The following is a 13,311-nucleotide window of genomic DNA, read 5'->3' on the forward strand; positions in this document are numbered from 1 at the left end:
TGGTTTAGAAGCAATAAGTCTAAGTGCAGCATCTGAGAATTTTGGCTTTGAAGCCTTAGCAAACAGTCTTGCAGGTGGACAATAGTACTCATAAGAATAGGCAGAATAATTTTTGGTCATATGAACATGACGGTTTGATAAACCGCTCTCATATTCATATGCCTGAGTATGGTTTCCCTGCAAAACATTTGCGTTAGTGTGACTCAGGTGAGTCCTCTGTTTGTATGAAGCCTTTGGACCGTATGAAGCCTTTGGTCTGAGGTTTGTCTTCTTCACGTGAGGTATCATGAAGACATTCACAGGAAGATTTTCCAGACACTTTTTCGGAACCCAGATCTTCTTCATAGGCGGTCCATTCCTGCAGTTAGTACCAATGTACCTCGCAAACACTTCACCATTCTGATTCTTAAACAGCATATAGTTTGCATCAAAGGATTCATCAATGATAATGGGGTTAGCACAAGTGAAGCCAGATAAATTGGATGGATCTACTGAAGGTTCCTTTGCAGCAACCCACTTGGTTTTGGGGTACTGCTCAGGTTTCCAGTAAGAGCCATCTGCATTTATTTTCCTTACGAACCCAACACCCTCTTTCCTAGGGTTTCGGTTCAGAATCTGCTTCTTGAGGACATCACATAATGTCTGATGTCCTTTAAGACTTTTGTACATCCCTGTTTCAAGCAATGTCTTCAACCTAGCATTCTCATCAGCAATAACAGTGGTATCCTCAGCAGAGGGGTTAGTTACCACATCAACAGTTGAAGATATTGCAACAGCAGTGGCAGTGGAACATTCAGCAATAGAAGTAGCATTATCATGCTCAATGCATTTAAGACATGGTGGTTCAAATCCTTCCTGAGCGGAACTGATCTGTTCGGCGTGAAGTGACTCGTTTTCCTCTTGAAGATCTTCATGAGCCGCTCTCAATTTCTCAAGTTCTTGCTTCCTTTGAAGATAATCATAGGAAAGCTTTTCATGAGTTGTTGAGAGAGTATCATGACGATCTTCAAGTTCCTGATACTTAACGTGAAGATTTTTTATGTCTTCAATTAAGGATTCAGATCGAGTCATTTCAGCACCCAACAGATCATCGCTTCTGTCTAATAGTTTTTGAATATGTTCCATGGCTTTCTGTTGTTCAGTTGCAATTTTAGCAAGTGTTTTGTAACTGGGTTTTGAATCACAATCAGAGTCATCGTCACTAGATGTTTGATAGTGAGTAGTGCGTTTGTTTACCTTGGCACCGCGTGCCATGAAGCAGTAGGTAGGAGTGGAGTAGTCCTTGTCATTTGCATCGGTGTCGGTGATGAAATCATTGTCTTCAGTGTTGAAGATGGACTTGGTGACGTATGCTGTAGCCAGACTTGCAATGCCAGAATCAGACTCCTCCTCAGACTCCACCTCTGCCTCCTCAGAAGCGGACTCCTCCTCTGAATCCATTTCATTGCCAACAAACGCACGTGCCTTGCCAGATGAGCTCTTCTTGTGTGATGAAGACTTTGAGGAAGACTTGGAAGAAGACTTTGAGTATTTCTTCTTCTTCTTCTTGTCGTCAGAGTCATATTCCTTGCTCTTCTTCTTCTTTTTGTTCTCGTTGTCCCACTGTGGACACTCAGAGATGAAGTGGCCAAGTTTCTTGCACTTGTGACATGTTTTCTTCTTGTAGTCATGAGCAGGAGCTTCATCATTCCTTGAGCTTGATCGTGAAGACTTTCTGAAGCCTTTCTTCTTGGTGAATTTTTGGAACTTCTTCACTAGCATTGCAAGTTCCCTTCCAATGTCTTCAGGATCATCAGAACTGCTGTCAGATTCTTCTACAGATGAGGAAACAGCTTTTGCCTTCAAGGCACGAGTTCGCCCATAGTTTGGACCGTAGATATCTTTTTTCTCAGAAAGCTGAAACTCATGTGTGTTGAGCCTCTCAAGTATGTCAGATGGATCGAGTGTCTTGAAATCAGGATGTTCTTGAATCATCAGGGCTAGGATGTCAAACGAACTATCAAGTGATCTCAGCAGCGTTTTGACGACTTCGTGTTTGGTAATCTCAGTGGCGCCGAGGGCTTGAAGCTCATTTGTGATGTCAGTGAGTCGGTCAAATGTGTGATGGACATTCTCATTGTCATTTCGCTTGAAGCGGTTGAAGAGATTGCGCAGGACACTGATTCTTTGATCTCTCTGGGTTGAGATGCCTTCATTGACCTTGGAGAGCCAGTCCCAGACTAGCTTGGATGTCTTCAAAGCACTCACACGGCCATACTGTCCTTTGGTCAGATGACCACAGATGATGTTCTTGGCAGTAGAGTCCAGTTGAACGAATTTCTTGACATCAGCAGCAGTGACACCTTCTCCAGCCTTGGGAACTCTGTTCTCGACGACTACCATAGGTCGACGTCAATGGCTTCAAGATGCATACGCATCTTATTCTTCCAGTAGGGATATTCAGTTCCATCGAAGACGGGGCACGCAGCGGAGACTTTGATTATCCCTGCAGTCGACATAGCTAAAACTCCAGGTGGTTAAACCGAATCACACAGAACAAGGGAGCACCTTGCTCTGATACCAATTGAAAGTGCGTTATATCGACTAGAGGGGGGGGGTGAATAGGCAACTTTTATGAAAGTCTTCAAAAGGTGGAAGTTATGAAGACAAACAGTAGAGATATGCCTATTACTATGCAGGGGAAGTTAGACTACACTAGGCAAGCCATGGTCAAGTGTCAACAGAGTGTAAGCACAGTGACAAATAGCTGTAGTGTAATAAGGATCAGGTAGGAAGATACTATGAAGCCAAACAGATCATACACTCACGTTGTGAAGACAAAATATAGAACAGACACGCAATGACTTCACAATGAGTGATCAGTAAGTAAAAGGAAGTGAAGATGAAACCAGTGACTCGTTGAAGACAATGATGTGTTGGACCAGTTCTAGTTGCTGTGACAACTGTACGTCTGGTTGGAGCGGCTAGGTATTTAAACCTTAGGACACATAGTCCCGGACACCCAGTCCTGAACACGCACTCAGGACACCAAGTCCTCACCGTATTCTCCTTGAGCTAAGGTCACATAGTCCTCGCCCAATCACTCTGGTAAGTCTTCAAGGTAGACTCCCAAACCTTCACAGACTTCGTTCACTGGCAATCCGCAATGTCTCTTGGATGCTCAGAACGCGACGCCTAACCGTCTGGAGGATTCACAGTCCTCAAGTGTAATAAGTCTTCAGACCACACAGACAAGAGGACTTAAGTGATGCCCAATTTACTCTAGCTCTGGGTGGTTAGGGCTTTCTCCTCGCTAGGAATTTTCTCTCAAAGGCTTCGAGGTGGGTTGCTCTCAAACGACAAAAGCCGTGCACTGAAATCTGAGTAGCCAACCGTTTATGGTTGTAGGGGGTGGGCTATTTATAGCCACTTGGCAACCCGACCTGATTTGTCCGAAATGACCCTGGGTCACTAAGGAACTAACATGTGTCTCAACGGTCAGATTTCAAACTCTCATGGCAACTTTACTTGGGCTACAAGCAAAGCTGACTTATCCGGCTCTGGACAAGATTCGCTCTCATTGTCTTCACTCGAAGACATAGGTTTTTGGTTTAGGCATCACTTCAGTCATCCTGACTGGTTCTCCTGGACCCCACTTAACAATACGGTGGTTCCTATGACTCAACACAAAAGAAAAAGAACTACGAAAGATCTAAGTCTTCGAGCTCCATAGGCTTCATATCGTGTCTTCTCTTGTCATAGTCTTCAATGTGAATATCTTCATATACCACCTTTGACTTCAATGTCTTCATACAATTTTAGGGTCATCTCTGGTAGTAAAACCGAATCAATAAGGGACTTCTACCTGTGTTATCCTGCAATTCTCACAAACACATTAGTCCCTCAACTAGGTTTGTCGTCAATACTCCAAAACCAACTAGGGGTGGCACTAGATGCACTTACATTCCTACCTGATCCTTACTACCTAGCTGCTATTAGTCATTATGCTTCCACCTCATTGAATACTTGACTATGGTTTGCCTATTGTAGTCTACCTTCCGCTGCATGGTAATAGGTTTATTTCTATCATTTGTCTTCGAAACTTCCACGTTTTGAAGACTTTCATAAAAATCGCCTATTCACCCCCCTCTAGTCGATATAACACACTTTCATCATGATCTATTGTAGGTTTTTAAAAGTTGTAGCTTGCTCCGGTCCCCACTTGAATGCATCTTTCTTGAGTATATCATGCAAAGGTCTACAAATATTGCCATAATCATTATCAAATATGCTATAATAACCAGTAAGTTCTAGAAATCCTCCGAGCTTAGTGTCATTATCTATCTCTTTCCCGTTTAAAACATCCTGAATTTTCCATAGATCGGTGGAAACACCTTGTGCAGAAATAATGTGGCCCTATGCTACTTGAGGTGCCACAAAAGAGCTTTTGGAGATTTTTCATAGAGAGTTGGGTTTCCTAACAATTTGTAAAGTTTGCTCCAAATGAATGATATGCTCTTCCATGGAGTTGTTGTAAATTAGAATATCATGAAAGAAAACCAGAATATACTTCCTCAAATAAGGCCCAAACATGGAATTCATATAATCTGAAATGTGGTTGGGATAGTAGTCAATCCAAAGGGCATTATTGTATACTCATAGTGTTCCTTATGTGTCTTGAAGGTAGTCTTATGAATGCCATATGTGGCCATTCTGATTTGATGATACATAGACCTAAGATCTAGTTTAGTGAATATTTTTGCTCAATGCAGTTCATAATAGATCTTCAACTACTGACATGGGAAACTTGTTCTTAGTAGTAACAGAATTAAGTTCCCTGTAATCCACACAAAGTCTCCGTCCTCCATCTTTTTTTCCTAACCATTACAACAGGAGAGGAGAAAGGACTCAAGATAACTTGTTTTTCACATTTATTGAGCATAGTTTTAATAATCTCCTCCATGACAGATTCTGATAGTGTGGTACCCTATAAGGCCTTAAGTTTTGTGGTTGTGCTCCTGGTTTCAAATTTATTTGGTTGTTACAGTCCCTAGAAGGAGGAAGCTTTGCATGTTTTGTAAAGACATCCTTATATTTTCCCAATAAGGGAGCTATTTCAGTTGGTATGGAAAATGTTGCAAGCGGTTCTTAATTATCTTCTACTATTTAAGTTTGCAGAATGTAGCCCATCACTCCATTTTTAGCATTTGATCCATTTTCATAGCTGAAATAATGCACTTATTCTTGGGAATAGTATGATGATGCAAAGTAATAGGAGAGTCGTTATTTGTCACAATCAAAATTCTTTCCACCGGGTCCTAAAAATAGGGTTGTAACTATATATCTAATCTGCTACCAAAATTATATCATAGCTTGCTAAATCCAAAAGCTTAAAGGAACTTGAGAAAGTCTTGCCTTGGATATGAAATTCCCTGAGGGGTACCACACCGTTGGAACCGTTGGATATTAACTTGCCACCTCCTCCTACTCCTTTATGGAGTCATAGGCTTTTGATAACAACTACTATGGTTTGCAAAATGAGTGCTCATAAAAATATATGAAGATCCACTATCCACTAGGGAAATTGCTCGTTTGTCATCAACCATTAGCAAGAGGGGAAAAGTACGAGGACTTGTTGTTCTCTCTGCTGCATGACAAATACATGCATTACTTGTTGGTCGGGGGTATTAGGAGTTGTGTGGAAAGTTTTTTCATGAGACTAAACATCTTCTGTATTTGTTTCAGTGTCACTATCATCTTCCACTTTCATGAAGTATGTGCAATGTTTTTCTAATTTCGCATTTATGCTACCTAGACCAAGGTTGTTTATAGTACCAACAAGCTCTAGCATTTGGAAGAGGTTGGTTTGCTCTCTCCTATTGTATCCGTTGTGGCACTGGTGCTAATGTGTTTCTGAAAGGTTGGTTATGTTGTCCTCTTTGTCTGAATTTTGGTTGCACTTGAGTGGTTGCTGCAGTTTTTTCATAAAATTCTGGAGTACAAATAAGCTTCTATAATATGAGTTGGTTTCTAACCATACACATCATGTTTCATATCTCCTCTTAAACATCCAATATAGCAGCCCAGAAGAAAAATTTACCGAAGAAATGGATGATTTCTTTTGACCAAAGCAATACAATGTTCAAAGTTGTCAATGTAATGAGCTATACTTCCTGTTTGTTGTATGTTCTTTAATAATTCCATAGCTTCATGCACGCTAGCTTCAGAGAATCCATTAGCAATAATATGCATTTTTTGGATCTCCAAAGCAACTTACCAAAGGCACAACCATTGCCATAGAAAGAATCTGGCTGGGGCAACACCTTGGACACGCCATTGCACTCCAGATCCGATACCCCTGCTTGACTAACATGTCGAAAGAGGAAACCATACCGACCAGCCACCACCCATGAACCCAATACACGATCCACTATCTTCCAGGTGCCGAAGATGTAGACCACTAACTGTATCCGCTCCTAGACTACCTCTCAAGCTCCACGCCAATGTTGGAGCAAACGCCGCCACAACGACGGAGCCCAAGGACACAAGTCCACACAAGGATGCCGCCGCCACGTCATCCCTGCTCGAACATACAGTGCCCAAATCTATCCCTGGTTGAGGAATGATCTCGAACTCCTTTATTTAGTGCCGTCATCGCTGCCACCAAATCGAAGACGTGAAACGACCTCAAAACCTAAGCTACTAGGGACTAAAAATCTAAAGCTACACGAGCGCGGGATCCTGTGACCCCCCTCGCCATTGGTCGTCGGCAGAGACCACAATCGGACCTAGTGACCCAAAATTCTGTTTTTTTACCATGTTTATTTTAGGCAACCATGTTATTTTTTTTGAAGTAAAACTGTGCAGGTTCGATAAAGGCCCAGCCAATTAAAATGCATTCCACAGCCCAGGCCCAACAGTCTACTTCTCCTCTGGACCTCTCTCCTCAGTCCTCCCAGAGGCAGACACGAGCGAGAGCCGAGAGACCTAACCAGCCAGGAGCCAGCCGCCACTCCCCGTCGACGGCTCGCCGTCTCCCCGTCGTCCGGCCGCCCGCTCTCCTTCCCGCCACCGTTTGGCCGCCAGTAGTGCCGGACGGCCGCTCCCTTACCCTGCCCCCTGGCCCGCCCGGCCGCCCCCCTCTCCACGCTAGGCGCCGGCTCGCCCGCGGCGGCGCGGCCCGCCCCCTTCCCTCGCTGCGAGCTCCTGGGGCACCGGCGAGCTGCAGCCTCCACCCCTAGGCCCCGAGGCACCCACCGGTCTAGCCATTCACAGCAAGGTATAGATAATGGATTGAGTTGTTTCTCTGTTTGCCCAACTGTTAGTACTACTATAATGTAGTACTAGCCAGCAACCGATTTGATTGAATTGATGCAAGACAGCAATTTAGCGACTGGTTTACTGCTTAATGCTTATATATAATTGATTGATGCCATTGAATTGTGGAATTTGGAGTATATTTCGTCAGCTACAATGTTGTCAGACTTGATTGAGCTATTTGTTTGTATTATTTTATCACATATTATATGACACTTTGGATTAGACAGTTTTTTTGGGAGTGTGCACACCCTCCATTTTATTCCTGGGTCCGCCACTGCCTCTGACATACGATTGGGTTCAAGGATTTAGGCCGCCGCTGCGGTGTATTCTTCCTGTTTGTGTTGTTACTAGTGTTAGAACATATATCTAGCTGCTGAAACTTCGTGGTTTGTTTTCCTAGTTGCTATGTCTTGCTAAGCCTCACTTTACAGTTTCTCACCGGCTCCATGATTTTCTATATTGCTATACAAAGTTTTCTGAAAAAAACATGTCGCACTTGAGCCACGCCTACCTAGATATTAAGGCAGATTTATTATGTCTGTTGCTAAAGCGCATGCTGTTTACATGGGAAGATTTGCATGCAGTTGTTGAGCAATTTATCAAATCGATCCCTTAATTGTTCTTTATGCAGGACCCTTTTAAATTCAAGTATACCGGCTTGGGTCTCAGTTGGATAGGGACAGGCTTGAATAAGAGAGAAGTAGCAGTGGGATTTTACATGACGGGTGGATCACGTGTGGTGGTGATAGACAATGGGGGTGGTCTTCTGAAGGCTGGTTTTGGCGGGGACAAGGATCCAATTGCTGTCGTACCGAACTGTATAGCAAAGTCTCCTGGTTCCAATGCAAATTCAAAGAAATGGCTAGCGGCTGACCAGCTGCAGGCACAAGATGTTGATGTGACTGGTATGACGTTGAGGCGTCCTATTGACCGTGGCTACCTTATCAATACAGAGGTGCAGCGGGAGGTGTGGGAACGGGTCCTGCGCACCCTGCTCCAGGTGGATCCGACAAACTCATCCTTGTTACTGGTGGAACCGCAGTTCAATCCTCCAGGACTGCAGCATGCTACCGACGAACTTGTGTTCGAGGAGTTTGGCTTCAACTCTCTTTGCGTTGCTGACGCTCCTTCCCTTGTCCACCTTTACGAGGCCAGCCGCCAGCCGTCGCTCTTTCATACCCAATGCAGTCTTGTTGTGGACTGCGGCTTCTCCTTCACCCATGCGTCCCCTGTCCTTCAGAACTTTACGCTGAATTATGCTGTGCGGCGTATGGACCTTGGTGGCAAGGCCCTCACAAACTATCTCAAGGAGCTTGTTTCGTACCGGTCCCTTAATGTCAGGGATGAGACCCTCCTCATTGATGACGCAAAGGAAAAGCTATGCTTTGTTTCCCTTGATGTCCCTCGTGATCTTCGCCTTGCCAGGTCTGCTGACTTCCTCACTGACATGATGTGGATATATTAAATTACCGTGTTCTCTTTTTTTTTTAAGGTTAGAGTCTGGAACAATTTCATGATAATTTTTAAATTAAGATGTGACCTTCGTATGGAAAGACCAGCTAGGAACTTGTACCTCTTGTAATCTGAACTGTTAATGAGTTGTTTGAGCAACAAACCTAACCATATCTGCTGATAGAATGGCACCTATGGAACTATGTTCTGTATAAAGGGCAGCCCCAGTGCATGTAGCTTATCTTCAAAATAAATCTATGTTGCATTTTTTTTCTTGCTGAAAACAGAAGGGTAACCCCTGTGTCCTACTTTACTTTATTTGAAACAACAACTGTTTGTTAGCTTCAAATGCCTGGATACTTGGTTAGTCAGGTTGTAGAATGGTTGTGGTTATGATAGCTTCAAACAGAGATGGCTAAGAAAATTATCCGACTGTATACCATATGCACACACTCATGCACAAGCTTAGACTATGGAAGGAAAGTATAGTTATAAATTTGTACTCGACCTGAATATTATGGCCTAGAGTTGGTTTCAGTTGACAAACTAAGCAAATGCAAGATCACCATGTACTTAGAGTCTGAATGCAAGATCACCAGGTACTTGAGAAGATATGACAAGCAATGACTGATCCTTTGCAGTCTGAATAGCTGGTTGTGGTCCTGTTGTTGAGCTGTGAGTACTGAGTAATTAATGAATGTGAGGGTTTATTCAAGCAAAGTCAAATTTGATTAAGAGTCTCATACTTTAAATTTGCCTTTGGAGCTGGACAGAGATATCAGTTAGTACTTCATTCATTTATTAGTTGGTTGATTGGTTGAACATCTGTGGATATCTGCTCATTATGTTTGACATTCGAAATAGTTTTGATCACACTGTTTCGCCTAGCTTTAAATTTTTTCTGCTTAGGCAATGTGCATACCATCATATCATTGTGTTTTTCAAGCACCATATACTGTCTTGTTTATCAGTTAGTCAAACAACTACCTTTCTCTGCTAGTTACAAATGATCAAATCTCTTAACAGTGTGATATGCAATTATTGCAGTTTATCATTCAAGGACAACCCATTTAGATGTTCTTACATTCTCCCTGATGGCATAACATACAAGAAAGGGTTTGTCAAAGACTTGGATGAAGCACGTCGATACTGCTCTCTGCCTGTTGAAGGAGAATTAGATAAAAAGGATGGTGACAGTGGCATAGACAAGGATCGAAAAAAGCCTGAACTAAGTCAAAATGTAACATCCTGTGTTTTTGTTACATGTCAAATGTTACTTGGTAACAATCATCTAACGGAATTTTAATTTGCAGGAATTTGCCTTGACCAACGAGAGGTTCCTTGTCCCGGAGATGCTTTTTCATCCAATTGATCTGGGTTAGTGTTATCTAAATGTCTCCTATACCTTCTTCATCTGTACTTCATAATTTTTTTTTTAGAACATGCCCCTGCTATTGCCCTAGCATCCTGTCCTGCAGAGACTAACTCAAGGACTCTGAATCTCTCTCTCTCTCTCTAGCTAGCCCCCATCTCATTGAGATGCTGGATTAGCAGAGTGAGCTTCAGAGACTACTCAAGGATCCCGAACCTAATTTTAATTTGTCACCCTTAATGAAAATGATTTCTCAACCAGACATAATCTTTTGATGCTAGCTAAGGATATATAAATTTCAGGACTAGATTTTTTCTGCATTCCACAATGTCTGTGAAAATGTGTGGTGATCATTGAAACGCTGTCAAAATGTGTGGTACTTCCATTGCATTAAACTGGATAATTTTTGCCTTGGGACCTTACATGTTTCAGCCGCAGGCTTTGCATTTTGATACATACTGGGAGGGCATCCTAGAAAATACATTTGGTGGGACGAATCAGACCAAACATAAAACAAAAAGGAAAAGAAGGATAGACAATTTGAATATGGGTTTAATTTGCTTGTTCAGAAAATATGGGGCAGTTTTGCTGTAAGAGCAAAACTTATGGGTCACAATTTCTCTTGTTTGTTCTCCCAAATTTTGATGGACAGCAAAACAGTCTGTCTTATCCTTCTCTTCTGTCCAAAAAGTGTTTTTTTTTTACCGTGAAAGGCAGGTGCTCTGCCAAAGTGCCAATTCATGTAGATAGAGAAATGAAACAATAGAGTTATGTACAGAATCTTTTCAATTTATCTCTCTACAAGCGTTACCAATCATGATAGTTCTATTTTCCTTCTGTTTCCATTTGTTTCCACTCAAATTTAACTTTGATGCATTTTGGATCAGATGGATAGAATAGACTGGCCTATTGCCATAAGAAAAGGAAGCACCTTATATAGGCTGAATGACTGTCAGGATAAAGTTGATTTGTGCAAGTTAGCAGGAGCGATTCCACCTACTGCTTCAGCTCATTAGTTTCCCTTCTGCAAGGGTAAGAAATAAGAATATACTGATAACAGAATTTTGTAGGCATGAATCAAGCGGGCCTTGCTGAGTGTATTGTTCGTGCTGCACAAGCCTGTCATCCATATATTCAACCTGTGCTTTATCAGAGGTATGTTTTGTCGTTAAACGGTGAAATGCCTGACGCAATCTTGACCTCTGATCGCGTGACTCTTGTTCTCATGCATTGGGCTGTTTTCAGCATCATCTTGACAGGCGGAAGCACGTTGTTCCCTCGGTTCGCTGAAAGATTGTAAGTAGTTTTTCTGTAGGAAAAGTAACAGTGCTATCTCCCATCACACGAGTCTGTGTGCATCATCTTAGTTGTTTGTATCAACAGGCAGAGAGAACTTCGGCCTCTTGTGCCCGAGGAGTACCAGGTGAAGATAATCTCTCAAGAGAAGTATGTGCCTTTTACTCTGTTTTTGTCTTGGCGCCTCTCCTTCGTTCATTAACGCTCATGTGGGGCGCGCGCGAATGGCATTAACGTTCTGCCACTTTGCGCAGCCCAATTCTTGGTGTCTGGAGAGGAGGATCTGTCCTGGCATCCAGCCCTGATTTCGAGTCGATGTGCGTTACGAAATCGGAGTACGAGGAGATGGGGTCGGCACGGTGCCGCCGAAGATTCTTCCACTGAAGAGTTGCTCAGTAGATAGAACAATGTAGCCTATTTTAGATGGCATGTTTAGCAAGTGCCATGCGAATTAGGGGGTTCATCTTTTGAAAAAGGTTTAACAAGTTCAGTATTTGCACTAGACAAATTTAACTAACGGCTGGTTGGTCATGAGACCAGAGGTTCTCTTCCCCATGCATGCATGCAGATCAACTTTGGATGAATGGATTCAGTTGTGGGTTGGTGGATTTAGCTACTGGGAATTTCAGATTTTCCTGAGGATTTTCTAGCCGGCCTTTGCATGAACCTTCCTTGAATTGAGAAAATTTTGCGCCGTGATTGCAGAAAGTGAGTTCGTGAAGTTTGGCTGTTTAAATAACAATGTGAAATTTATGTCAACAACCTTCTTTCTCCATCCAAACACCTCTTTCGACGTGGTGTCCTTGAAATTCAGTGATACGCTCCATCAGTCCTCCTGCGTACCTTAAATTCAAAGTAGATTTGAATCACATTTAAATTTGGTATAAGAGACGAGATGACTTCCCGAATTTTGGTGTCTGAAATTGTTTTTAACCTCTTGGGTCATATCTTTAATCTTTTGTGAGAGAATTCATACATGTAACCTCCAAAGTGGGCCCAGGAACAGATTCTTTTATTTTTGCAAGTCAGGAACTGATTCTTTTTGTTGGAATCATGATCGAACATCCTTGTTGACAGCCAACACGTCACGCAGCAGCCAGCCCGGTTCCCGCCAGCGTGTCATGAGCCCTCGCAGCCGTCCGATCGTGGAAACCAACGGCCCAGATGGACTCCCACGCGTGTCACCGCGCTCCCGAGGGACAGACCGCGTCGGAAGCAGCCTCCGATTCGTCCACGTCAAGCCGTCGCTGTACGTAGGCATCTCTTCGCGCCATAAATAGCAGCCGCACCACGTCCTCGTCCTGCTACGTACTTGCAGTTAGCTTCGAAAAAGAGATCGATCGATCGCCGGCGCCATGGCTCGGGCGACGAAGTTGCACGGGCTACTGCTCGCGGTGCTGCTCCTCGCGGCCACGGCGGCTCCCCCGGCCGCGGCGGCGGCGGCGAAGGAGAAGGGCTCCGGCAACGGCAACGGCAACGGCGGGCCGGTGATCGGCATCGACCTGGGCACGACCTACTCGTGCGTGGCCGTGTACCGGAACGGGCGCGTGGAGATCATCGCCAACGACCAGGGCAACCGCATCACCCCCTCCTGGGTCGCCTTCACCGACTCCGGCGAGCGCCTCATCGGCGAGGCCGCCAAGAACCAGGCCGCCGCCAACCCGCTCCGCACCGTCTACGACGCCAAGCGACTCATCGGCAGGCAGTTCGTCGACGCCGAGGTGCAGCGGGACATGAAGCTGCTGCCGTTCAAGGTGGTGGACAAGAACGGCAAGCCGCACCTCGAGGTGGAGGTCAAGGCCGGCGACGTGCGGACGCTCAGCCCGGAGGAGGTGAGCGCCATGGTGCTCACCAGGATGAAGGAGACGGCTGAGGCGTATCTCGGCGAGAAG

General features: G+C 44.1%; 2 protein-coding genes across 2 annotated transcripts in view; both read left to right on the forward strand.

The window, feature by feature from the left end:
• Positions 1-6,935: 6,935 nt before the first annotated feature.
• On the forward strand, positions 6,936-12,075 carry LOC119357164 (actin-related protein 6-like). The gene is made up of 8 exons (XM_037624150.1): positions 6,936-7,258; positions 7,931-8,724; positions 9,799-9,991; positions 10,065-10,128; positions 11,194-11,278; positions 11,369-11,419; positions 11,507-11,569; positions 11,674-12,075. The coding sequence occupies exons 2-8, from the start codon at positions 8,018-8,020 to the stop codon at positions 11,801-11,803; spliced, it is 1,293 nt and encodes a 430-aa protein (XP_037480047.1). The 5' UTR covers positions 6,936-7,258; positions 7,931-8,017; the 3' UTR covers positions 11,804-12,075.
• A 676-nt stretch (positions 12,076-12,751) lies between these two features.
• The window catches only part of LOC119358415 (heat shock 70 kDa protein BIP5-like), a 3,836-nt gene continuing 3,276 nt past the window's right edge, over positions 12,752-13,311 (forward strand). The window contains exon 1 of the mRNA XM_037624968.1: positions 12,752-13,303. Coding sequence (XP_037480865.1) covers positions 12,775-13,303 — 529 coding nt within the window. The 5' untranslated portion in view covers positions 12,752-12,774. The remainder of the gene's footprint in view (positions 13,304-13,311) is intronic.

This window comes from Triticum dicoccoides, chromosome 2A (assembly GCF_002162155.2).
Source record: "Triticum dicoccoides isolate Atlit2015 ecotype Zavitan chromosome 2A, WEW_v2.0, whole genome shotgun sequence".
Classification (NCBI taxonomy): Eukaryota; Viridiplantae; Streptophyta; class Magnoliopsida; order Poales; family Poaceae; genus Triticum; species Triticum dicoccoides.